Source organism: Vitis vinifera, chromosome 9 (genome assembly GCF_030704535.1).
Source record: "Vitis vinifera cultivar Pinot Noir 40024 chromosome 9, ASM3070453v1".
Taxonomy (NCBI): domain Eukaryota; kingdom Viridiplantae; phylum Streptophyta; class Magnoliopsida; order Vitales; family Vitaceae; genus Vitis; species Vitis vinifera.
The window spans coordinates 11,069,248-11,081,424 of NC_081813.1; the positions used below are offsets into that span (position 1 = coordinate 11,069,248).

The 12,177-nt window shown below is 35.5% G+C and overlaps 2 protein-coding genes across 2 annotated transcripts; both read left to right on the forward strand.

The window, feature by feature from the left end:
• Positions 1-2,880: 2,880 nt before the first annotated feature.
• LOC100259408 (F-box/LRR-repeat protein 3) lies at positions 2,881-5,424 on the forward strand. The gene has a single exon (XM_002273249.5). It carries the CDS (start codon positions 3,063-3,065, stop codon positions 4,788-4,790), a length of 1,728 nt encoding a protein of 575 aa, XP_002273285.1. The 5' UTR covers positions 2,881-3,062; the 3' UTR covers positions 4,791-5,424.
• Positions 5,425-7,915: 2,491 nt separating this feature from the next.
• LOC100254285 (disease resistance protein At4g27190-like) lies at positions 7,916-11,239 on the forward strand. Its single transcript, XM_002273276.4, has one exon. It carries the CDS (start codon positions 8,041-8,043, stop codon positions 10,954-10,956), a length of 2,916 nt encoding a protein of 971 aa, XP_002273312.3. The 5' UTR covers positions 7,916-8,040; the 3' UTR covers positions 10,957-11,239.
• The last annotated feature ends 938 nt before the right edge of the window (positions 11,240-12,177 follow it).

A 12,177-nucleotide genomic window follows, 5' to 3' on the forward strand; every position in this document is an offset into this window, starting at 1 on the left:
CATCCTCCACCATACCCATTTTCCTCTCATTCATTCTCCATCCCACTCCCTCACTTACATGGAGTCTCACGGGTGCATACTATCCTTCACTCATTCACATACCCATTAAAACCACTCACCCAAGCCTCTATATCCATACAACCCATACCCATCCTTCATGCTACTTATAACCATGTTCTACCATACCCATGTGTACACCCATTTAACCATACCACCAAACCAGTTTCTCTCTCTAAACCTTCACCTACCTATGGGATCCTCCCTAAAAAATGTCACGTGGCTCTCTCTCCCTTGCACATGCAGACGGTCCCCCTTGCGACGCGCGGCATAGCTCATTCCACCCGGGGAAGAATTCTGTCCGGCTGACGTTCAACCTTTTCCGGATATCTCACATCCAAAATTCTGTCCGGTCGACGTTCCACCTTCTTCGGATATCTCACATCCGGAATTCTGTCCGACCGACATTCCACCTTCTCCGGATATTTCACATCCGGCGCCTAACGCCAAATGGGAGAGGAGGGCGATTCAACTTCCTCGGTCAGACATGTCCGAATCCTCTGATAGCGCTTACTCAAAGAGCATCCGCAGCCGACAATTCAAATTCCCCGGATAGCTTGGCTCGTCAGACACTCGCAATTCGCCAGATCCATTTCTGCCCACAATCAAAAGGCAAACTCCGACAATAATGACGACCAAGTTTCCTGAACTGTTACTCATCTTTAATGCAAGATAGATTAGGCTTTGGTGGGGGCCCCACACGCGTGATTTTATGATCGATTGGTGGATTGATTGATTTGATTGCTATATGTGATTGATTTACACTATTCTATGATACACACACGATTATTTTGTGTTTAATTGATAACATTTGTTTTCATTAAAGTAAACCAGTTCATCACTTAGGTACATTATTTGTCTCTCCTATTCATTCAATTATTTTGTTTTGAGTGATAATCATTTAGTATCCATGCTCGATTAATTAATTGTCATGATTGCTTCATTTTATTAGTAGAGACCCGTCTTTAGGGACTTAAAGGAGTGCTACGGTCTTTACCGTACCTTCCCGATAAGTAACCTAACCTCCGAACCCGATCCGATTTTTCGTAGACCAACCTTTTCCAAAACAAGGAGTCACACCTAGGGTTTTCTTTCTTATTTTGTTTACCCCTTTAAAAATAAAACAAAAATAAGTGGCGACTCCAAGTCATTCTTTTAATAAATAAAATCATTTTTCAAAATAAAAATCGAGCTTGCCATCAAGTGGGAAGCGCATGAGCCGAGATGCGGGGTCCACAGCCATTAAGGAGACTAAGAATTGAGAGCTTCGGTTAAACTTTAGGATCCATTTCTACTACTTAGTATGACATACTTCTCTCTTATAGAATAATATGAGCTGATTAAAGGTTACTAACCCTAAAAAATTGAAGCATGTTTTTCTCATTAGTTCATGCTTTAGGTGTAGTTTTATCACTTTCCTTGCTAAGATCTAGCAGTACGTTAGGTGGGAGCTGAAATTTCTCATTATTATTGTAGTTAAACTATGCAAACTCATGGCCTTACATGCACAAAAGCACTCAATATATCATGTTTTCACAATATAAGGTGTTTTGATCGGTTTATATGAGTTTTGCAAGAAAACATGTCAAAAAAGAACTTAAATGAAACACTTTGGAATTGTGACCTATCAATCATTTTTCATCTATGGAAGACTCCTCTATGCTAACTACTACTCCCTATAAAATTAGTTGGGAAAATTAGGTTTTGACTCACTAATTATCACAAATTTTATAAATCAATTTTATCTTTATTTATTAAAAAATATTTTAAAATACAGTCACTTTTTTATAAGTCGAATGATTATTTCTTGAGTACTTTTTACTTGTGAAGTTATTATCGCCCATTAATAATTATTTTTATTTTTTTACCGTGAGAACTAATATCAATAAAATAAGAAATTTTAAAAATTAAAACTAAAAAACTTTAAAACTAAAATATAGATATCGAGAAATAACTGGAAATACAATGAGAGACAATATTTTATTTTTAAAAATTTTAAGTTTTTTGGTTTTAATTGTATTTAATTTATAAGTATTTTCTTAAGGATCTTGGACAATTTTTCCACAATCTCATATTATATAATAAAAATTTATAATATGTCTATTTGTAAGGTATTTTTATCAAATTAAAATGATAAAGAAATTTATTTAATATTATTAAATAAAAGAGTATTTCAAGAAATAACTATCTAACTTATGAAAAAGTATATATATTTTAAAATATTTTTAAATTGATTTATAAAAGTTTGAATTCCTATTTCTAATTTGATTTTTTTATAAGTTTATTTAACATTATCAAATAAAAAAGGTATCTCAGAAAATAAACATCTTATAAAAAATACATATGTTTTAAAATATTTTTAAATGATTGAAGATAAAATTAATTTATAAAAGTTTGAATCCTTTTTTTAATTTAAAAATTTTTTGATAAGTTTATTTAATATTATCCGGTATTTTAGGAACGGACTTATGAATAAGTACATATATTTTAAAATATTTTTAAATGAATAAATATAAATCCGATTTATAAAATATTGAATTCTTTTTTTATTTTATTTTTCAAATTAATGAGTGAAAACCGACTGATGTCTAAAACATCTAATATTACCTTTTTTTTTGGTATCTATACAATTATATAATTTTATATTAGATAAATAATTTTTTTTTTTAATATTTAAATTTTGAAATCAACCATAAGAAATTGTTAACGACTCTCAAGTCAAATAATTACGCAGCATACGAGTGCGGCAAGACTGGTGGAGCCCACTTGTTTATTATGGTAAGGAATAAATGCAAATCCCAAAGCGAACTTACAAATGGGGTGAATTTGAATTCAAAATAAAGTGTGATCCGAATAAACAAAGAAATTTTCCTCCTTGCCAATCACAAGAGCAAATCATCTCATTGCAAGTTGGAACATAGCCATCTTTCCATTCCCGTAAATCCCCACCACGTCTCCCTCAAATTGCCTCTCTCTTCTCAATTCCTTAGAAATTCTTCTCTCCAATGGAGGACACATGTGTCGATTTGCCAAGCGAATGTTGGGAACTCATATTCAATCACCTCCATCGCCACCACCATCAATTCTTGGAACCCGTTTCTCTTGTCTGCAAGAGCTTTCTCTCCCTCTCCAACCCACTTCTCCTTTCCTTAACCCTCTCTCCTCACACTATCTCGGTCCTTCCAAGACTCCTCCTTAGGTTCCAGCGCCTGAAAACCATAGTCGCTGAGGAATTTTGCGGCGACCTCGATGCTCTTCTCTCCCAAATTGCCCGATCCCACTTGAGCCTTCAGTCCCTCCATCTCTCCAAGCAGAAATCGGCTCCACTGGAGGGTCTTAGGCAACTGGGTTCCACGATGAAGAGCTTGAAGTCTCTGAAATGCTACAAGTTTGGGCGTTTATGCGATGGGGATTTGATTGAGATATCGAATTCTTTGCCATGGCTTGAAGAATTGGATATCAGTTATCCCACTTTCGAAGAAACAGGGGAAAGTGAAGGGCATATCACAGATGCTGGGATTGAGGCGATGTCTAAAAAGTTAAGGGAGTTGAGGAAGATTGACGTTTCCGGTAATTACTTTATTTCTGATAGATCCCTTGTTGCTTTATCGTCGAATTGTGTGTTTCTGAGAGAAATTGTAGTCCACGATTGCTGTTTCCTGACCCCGAACGGTATAGGTTTTGCCATCTCTAATAGTGCCAACTTGGTTTCCGTTTCGGTGAATCGACTGGACCTCAATTCTTCTCTTTTCCGGTCTTCCTTGCAGACCATTGAGAATTCCTTCATTTGTGCCAGAGCTTTATCTGCGATTGAATTTTCGAGTATGGTTATTTCTGATGCCCTTCTTTGTTCCATTGCCAAAGAACATCTTCCATTGAAGAAGCTTGCACTCTCCCATTGCCAGAATTTCACATTACTGGGGATCTCTTCGATTTTGCATGCATACCAATTTCTGAGTGAATTAGACCTTTGTGGGGCATATTTCCTTACCGACCAGTGTATGAAGGATTTGTCTGGGTATCTCTCAAATGTAACCTCTATAAAACTTGCTGCATGCTCTAAGCTGACCAATTCAACCTTCTTTATCCTCACAAAAAGCTGCTCCTCACTCACAGAAATCAAAATGGAGAGAACAAATCTAGGGGAAGAGGATCATGTCGTGGATTTAGTGAAGAATACTCGAATCAGGTCTTTGAAATTGGCTGGGAATGAGCGAATGAGCGATGACTCTCTTAGCAAGTTTGCATCTGTCTGCCCAAATTTGCAGCTGCTTGATGTGAGCTTTTGTGCTGGTATTACAGGAGGAGGCATTGCAGAAATTTTGAAAAGTTGTGATGATGTTAGGCATTTGGAGGTAAACTTCTGTGCAGGTGTTAAGAGTTTTGGTGCAGATTCAAAACTTTCCAAATTGGGGGTTTTGAAAGCAGCAGGTTCGGGGATTTGTGATGAAGGGCTGGTAATGGTTGGACAGACATGTCCTTGGCTCCTGCATTTGGACTTGCGGGGTTGTTCTGGAGTGTCAACAAAAGGAGTGAAGGAAATAGTGAGGAGCTGCAAGGGATTGAGGGAGATCAACATCAAAGGATGTCTTGATGTGAATGCCAAGTTTGTAGCTAGGATGGTTTTCTCAAGGCCTTCATTAAGGAAAATAATACTACCAATTGGTTTTTTTCCAGGTTATAACCAGAGGGATTTTCTCCTGCGCCATGGATGTTTAGTTTGTTGTAGTTAGTTCTTGAAGGGAGCAAGAAGAGATCTTTATTATTGAACCAGAAAATCTGTTTTCATTGCCGTTGTATAAGATTATTTGGCTGAATAAAATTGCTTGACATTGTATACTATCATCCTTTTGTGCCAGTTTTCGGCTCCTAGTTGGCCAAAGTAGAGGATGTTTGGGCATATAGAGGGCTGAATTATCCAGAAATCTTTCTGAGCAGCAGAATTACTTATCAATAACTAAGGACTGGTGATGATTGGAAGGCTACATTTTGGGTTGGTTGTTGCTTGAAGTGATAGCAGGACGTATAAAGGATGAGGTGGTTGATTTGAAGAGAATTCAGATAAATTTTTTGGGTTTTCATAAAGATAGATGTCCTAGTTTGAGTGTTGTTTTCAAGATCATCAGCATGTAACCATCTGGTTTCTTTCCTACCGGACCAGAGGAGCCTTTGTCCTGTGCCATGGATGTCTAGTTGGTAAGCTTAAGCTTCCTAGAGGAACATGCAAAGCAAACAGTATTACCTCTGTTTTTCAGTTACTATTTTGCATAAAATTGTTGCAGAGAATCAAGATTTGTCCTGTAGGATACAACTACAACTGTAAGTAATCAGTATTTGACTGTCAATCAAGATTTCTGTTTCAACAAATTTTCAAAGTTTTTCATATACCATGTTATGGTCAAGTGTGGCAGCATGCTTAGGAAACTTGAGGACTTTTATTATCACTATGTGAATTGAGTTGAGGTTTATTCTACTGTAATCTCCTGGAAATCAGAAACCAATCTGCAAAGATGCCCATAAAATCCCTACCAAGCTTTGAGCAGAACTCCCATAAAAGGCATGCATTAAGTGCGCTTAGGCTAGGCTCAAGGCGCAACCACTGCCTAGTTATAGCGCCTTGCTAGCCAAGACATGCGCCTTATTGATGAGGCGTGCCTTATTGACTTTACTCTTCTTATTTATTTTTTTATTTTTATTTTTCTGGTTTTGTTTTGTCCTTGAGGTGAGAAATTGGAGCCTCAAGACACATGAGTCTAGATCTTAGGATGCGTGATGGTTTTCGAAATTGTTGCTCTTCTTAACTTTTGCTTTTGGATGTTTGGTCATTTCTTCTGATTGTCTTGTGTTTGGCTACTCCAAGGATATCATATGTATCTAATAAGGAGTGTAAACAAGATCAATTCAATCGGTTTTTGGGTAAAAAAATAAACCAAACTGATATAATCGGTTTTATATGTGATAAAAACCGAACTGATTAGATTTTGAGTGAAAAACAGAACCAAATCAAGCTTTTTAAGGTCATTTTGGTTCAATTTTTGTGAATTCTGTTTCGACTCAATGCCTTTTTTTTAATCCTTAACCTAGTTGTGAATTTGTGTTTATTTTAAGCTTAAAGCCTATTAATTGGAGTTTATATTAAGTCATAAATCTAGTTTGTTTTTCAAATTAATTGAAACCCACTTGTATTTGATGTTAAAAATATATTACATGCATTGAGAATTAATTTAACCATATATAAAAACAATGAATTATTTTAATAAAATCTAATAAAAAAATAAAAAAATAAAAACAAAAAACAAAAAACTTAGCAAATATCAAATTTAGTTCGGTTTTTATAGGCTAGGAGATAAGGAAATTGAAAAGCAAACCGATAGGTCGATTTTGAAAATTCTCAAATTGAATTGACCTATTTTATTATTGAAAACTGATTGGTTTTGATTGATTTAGATCGATTTGTCAATTTTTTCAATTTTGCTTACACCCTTATATCGAACTCGTTTAGGTGTCATCTAACCATATTTCAAAATAGGAAAAAACTAAGTATATAGCTTTAAAAAAAAAAAAATTTCTCGTTTTTTTTAAGCATAAAAAAATATATATGTTAAACAATAAAAAACAAAAAATTAGAGCGTTTTCTAAAAACATATTTTACTTGCTTTCAATTGTTTTCACTTATTTTCTTAAAATTATTTTGAAAAATCATTATATAAATATGAAAATTAATTAAAAATAAAACACCATAAATAAAAAATATTTAAAAAAAATATTTAATAATATAAAAAACATGTTATTAACATTTCAAGTTTAAAAAAAAAAAAATTTAGTCCTACGTAATATTATAGGACTATTTTCAAAAGTACTTTTCAAACGAACAGGTATGTTTGAAAACGATTAAAAAAATAGTTTTATAATGTTTTCTAAAACACAAGTTTTTATTAAAATTTGAAATGTTTGAAATATGTTTTTTTTTTAATGTTTCTAAATATTTCTTAAAAATAACTTTTTATATATAAAGTTTTATTTTTTATGCAATTATTTTTTTAAATAGATCCCAAAAAATAAGAGAGAAAAATTAAGAAAATTAAAATATATTATAAAAAACGCCCTATTTTCAAAACAAGTTATCAAAATTTGTTTTATGTGAAAAAAAAAAAAACCCCCCTCCAAAGATATTGATTCAATATCCATTGAATTTCTCATCTTCACCCTAGAAAGAAAAATGAGAATAAGGTACCAACGAATAAGACCAAAATACAAACTAACAACAATAAAAGCAATGACACCTAAAGACAGGTGTGCCACAACTTGATTGGTCATACTTTTGGATACCAAACCCTCCAAAATACACCCACAATGAATAAAAACCCCATTCACCTTACTCATCTAGAGACATACTAGGAAAATTTGGTTAGTGTAAAATTTTGAAAAAATCGAGGAAAAAATGAGAGGGAAAGAAAATAAAAAGAAAAGTAGAAAAATAAAATAAAATTATATTTAAAATTAATAAATTATTTTTATATATTACTTTAAATTATTTAATTTATTTTAACTATTTTATATAAAAATTAAATAATTTGAAATTATATAAGCTTTTATGTAATTTTAATTATATTTAATTTTTGAAAAATATTTTCTATAGTAAAATCAATTATGAAAAAATCCTGAACAATTTGTTCTTTTCTTACTAGTTCCCCTAACCAAACATAGGGTGAAGAAAATAGTGATCCTTACCAAGTGTTTTCCAGTGTCCAATAATCAAAGTATTTAAGCAACAATGAGAATGGTCAAGGAAACTTCACTAAGCTGTAACCCTCTGTCTCTTATGATCTTATCAAGGAGAAGTCAATCCAATAACATATGAATATTCAAAGAAGACTTGCTTCGGCTTTAGCTGTCATCCCTCATAGACCGGGAAGACTTTCATTTCTTCTGCAAATTCTAGCCTTCAAAGTGTTCAGCTTCCCTTGTTACCAAAGCTCAGCCATGGAATTAGTGACTTCTGTGCTGGGTTCACTACTTGCAGACGTAGGTAGACATCTTTATGGCTTCATTTCTTCTGGAATTAGGAATTCCAGGCTGTATTTTAATGATCTGGAAAAAGAGATGAAGCTCCTGACAGACTTGAGAAATAATGTGGAAATGGAGGGTGAATTGGTTACAATCATTGAAGCAACTGAGTGGCTTAAACAGGTTGAAGGGATTGAGCATGAGGTGAGTTTGATTCAGGAAGCTGTAGCAGCCAACCATGAAAAATGTTGTGGGGGTTTCTTGAATTGCTGTCTGCACCGTAGGCAACTGGCGAAAGGGTTCAAGGAGGTGAAAAGACTGGAGGAAGAGGGCTTCAGCCTGCTAGCTGCAAATCGAATACCAAAAAGTGCTGAGTACATCCCAACAGCACCAATTGAAGACCAAGCAACAGCAACACAAAATTTAGCCAAAATAATGAATCTGCTGAACGATGATGGGGTTAGGAGGATTGGTGTTTGGGGCATGGGGGGAGTAGGTAAAACTACTCTCATCAAGAACTTGAACAACAAGCTCAGGAATGCTTCGTCCGCGCAACCTTTCAGGATTGTCATATGGGTTACAGTGTCGCAGGAGCTGGACTTGAAAAAGATACAAACACAAATTGCTGAGAGGTTGGATTTGGGGCTGATTATGAATGGAAGCAATAGGACTGTGGCTGGTAGGTTGTTCCAGAGACTGGAGCAGGAGAAATTTCTCCTCATTCTGGATGATGTTTGGGAGGGAATTGATTTGGATGCTTTGGGAGTTCCTCAGCCTGAAGTTCACGCGGGTTGTAAGATCATATTGACATCTAGACGTTTTGATGTTTGTCGGGAAATGAAGACAGACATTGAAGTTAAAATGGATGTCCTCAACCATGAAGAAGCTTGGAAATTGTTTTGCCAAAATGCAGGGGAGGTAGCCACATTAAAGCACATCAAACCATTAGCAGCAGGAGTGGCTGGAGAATGTGCTGGGTTACCCTTGGCAATAATCATCATGGGAACATCTATGAGGGGGAAGACAAGGGTAGAGCTATGGAAGGATGCATTGAACGAGCTTCGAAGATCAGTACCATACAACATCGAAGGGATCGAGGATAAGGTTTACAAGCCCTTGAAGTGGAGTTATGACTCATTGCAAGGTGAGAGCATCAAGTCTTGTTTCCTCTATTGCTCTTTATTTCCTGAGGATTTCTCAATCCAAATAAGTGAGCTTGTACAATGTTGGCTTGCCGAAGGTTTCATAAATGAGCAACAAAACTGTGAGGATGTAAAAAACAGGGGGATTGCTTTAATTGAAAATCTGAAGGACTGTTGTTTGTTGGAACATGGTGACCATAAGGACACCGTGAAAATGCATGATGTAGTTCGTGACGTTGCTAAATGGATTGCATCCACCTTGGAGGATGGAAGTAAATCCCTTGTTGAATCAGGGGTTGGACTTGGTCAAGTTTCAGAGGTTGAGTTATCAAAGCCTCTCAAGAGAGTTTCTTTCATGTTTAACAAAATAACAAGGCTGCCTGAACATGCTATAGGGTGTTCAGAGGCATCCACTTTATTACTACAAGGTAATCTCCCCCTGCAGGAAGTTCCTGAAGGATTTCTCTTGGGATTTCAAGCACTGAGGGTCTTGAACATGAGTGGAACCCAGATCCAGAGGCTGCCTTCTTCCATTCTGCAGCTTGCTCAACTTAGAGCTCTTCTTTTGAAGGGGTGCCTTCGTCTGGTAGAATTACCCCCACTGGGAAGCCTCTGTAGATTACAAGTACTTGACTGCAGTGCTACTCTGATCAATGAATTGCCAGAAGGGATGGAGCAATTGAAGAAGTTAAGGGAGCTAAACCTATCACGCACTATCCACCTGAAAACCATTCAAGCTGAAGTTATAGCTGGGTTGTCTAGTTTAGAGGTTCTAGACATGACAGATAGTGAATATAAATGGGGTGTGAAGGGAAAGGTGGAAGAGGGACAAGCATCATTTGAGGAGCTTGAATGCCTTGAGAAATTGATTGATTTATCCATTAGGCTGGAAAGTACTTCATGTCCTGCTCTGGAAGATGTCAACTGGATGAACAAATTGAACCGATTCCTATTCCATATGGGTTCAACCACTCATGAAATTCACAAAGAAACTGAACATGACGGAAGACAAGTAATTCTCAGGGGCCTCGATCTCTCGGGAAAGCAGATTGGATGGTCAATCACCAATGCAAGTTCTCTGCTCTTGGATCGTTGCAAGGGATTAGACCATCTGCTAGAGGCCATAACCATTAAGAGCATGAAGAGTGCTGTTGGTTGCTTCTCTTGTTTGAAGGCACTTACTATTATGAATTCTGGCAGCAGGTTACGGCCAACAGGAGGATATGGTGCTCGTTGCGACCTATTACCAAATCTAGAGGAAATTCATCTCTGTGGTCTCACAAGGCTGGTAACCATTTCTGAACTAACTAGTCAGCTTGGACTAAGATTCTCAAAGCTAAGAGTAATGGAAGTGACCTGGTGTCCCAAACTAAAATACCTTCTTTCTTATGGTGGTTTCATCCGAACATTAAAAAATCTGGAAGAAATCAAGGTAAGAAGCTGCAACAATTTGGATGAGCTCTTTATTCCTAGTTCAAGGCGGACTTCTGCCCCAGAACCTGTTCTTCCCAAGCTACGAGTAATGGAACTGGACAATCTTCCCAAGTTGACATCCCTTTTCAGAGAGGAGTCATTGCCACAGCTGGAGAAACTTGTAGTGACTGAGTGCAATCTTCTGAAGAAGCTACCTATCACCCTCCAAAGCGCATGTTCCATGAAAGAAATAAAAGGAGAAGTTGAATGGTGGAATGAGTTGGAGTGGGCTGATGATGCTATCCGTTTGAGTCTGCAGCATCATTTCAATTCTTAGAATAGGCTCCGGAGAAGAAGGCTGTTGGTACCTCATTGCAAATATAAAGTAATGATGATGGGAGAGATGATATGGGCATAGAAAGCTACATGAAGAGATTGGAACTGCAGGCTCTCCAAGGTTTCAAACAGCTCCATATATATGAGTGGTGGTGTAAGCAATCATGAGAGTGAAGTTGTAGAATAATTAATGTACATTTGGCTATTTCTGTCCCATGTTGTTTCTACTGTGGGCAATTTTTCTTATACACAAAAGCTGTGAATATGATCCTGATCCTGCAATATCTTCCACACACCCCACACCCCCTTCATTTGTTTTTTTTCAATCATCCAAAAACATCATAAACTTGTTGGAAGATGTGATTGGTTTCCATATATCATTGGAGAAACCCCCATCCTTTTCCAAGTTTCATTTAGTGTTTAATATCAAACTTTAAAAATAACATTTAGGATATGATGAAGAAAATATATCTTAATTCACACTCCTAAATTCAATATGATTTGAAGTTCTTCAAGTCACTGTCTTGAATTTCTTCTGATAACCGTCTTGAGTTCTTCTACCCTTAATAAATATTATGAATTTCAAAATAAGTCTAATTTGATTTCATAACAAATTTATGGGAAAATGAATCAAAAAATTTTAAGAAAAGAAAACTTAATGTGGTTGTTAAGACCACTTTAATTTAGTTTTAACATTCTCCCACTTGGTTTGTAACAACGATTTTTAGTTTTTTTAAATTTTTTTTTATTTTTACTAAATTCATTAAATGGTTATCCATAATCACAATTACTTTAAATTCCAAAATTATATAGCTTGAACAAACAAACTGCTAATATGGATTATGGTGGTCCGACATTACATTTTTAATATAATTCCAAATATACATCATAATATTAGTAATTTTCTTGTTTGAACAACCTTTAATGAAGAATTTTGGTTAAAATAATTCTATTATATCCACAAACTTCAATGACCCAACTTTAATGTTAAATACATATTAATTCTGTTCTGAATATTATTCCATTAAAATGTGCATATAATAAAAACATGATAGAGTAGAATCATTATGAACAATAAAGTATCTCAATAAAAAAATTCTTTAACAAACTATGAAGACCCATATTACAAGAATGTTCCTTAAAGGTCTTTTGCTTCAATGCTTTAGTTGAAGGGTCCACAATCATTAAGTTGGTATTGATGTGTTCAATTGACACCATTTGA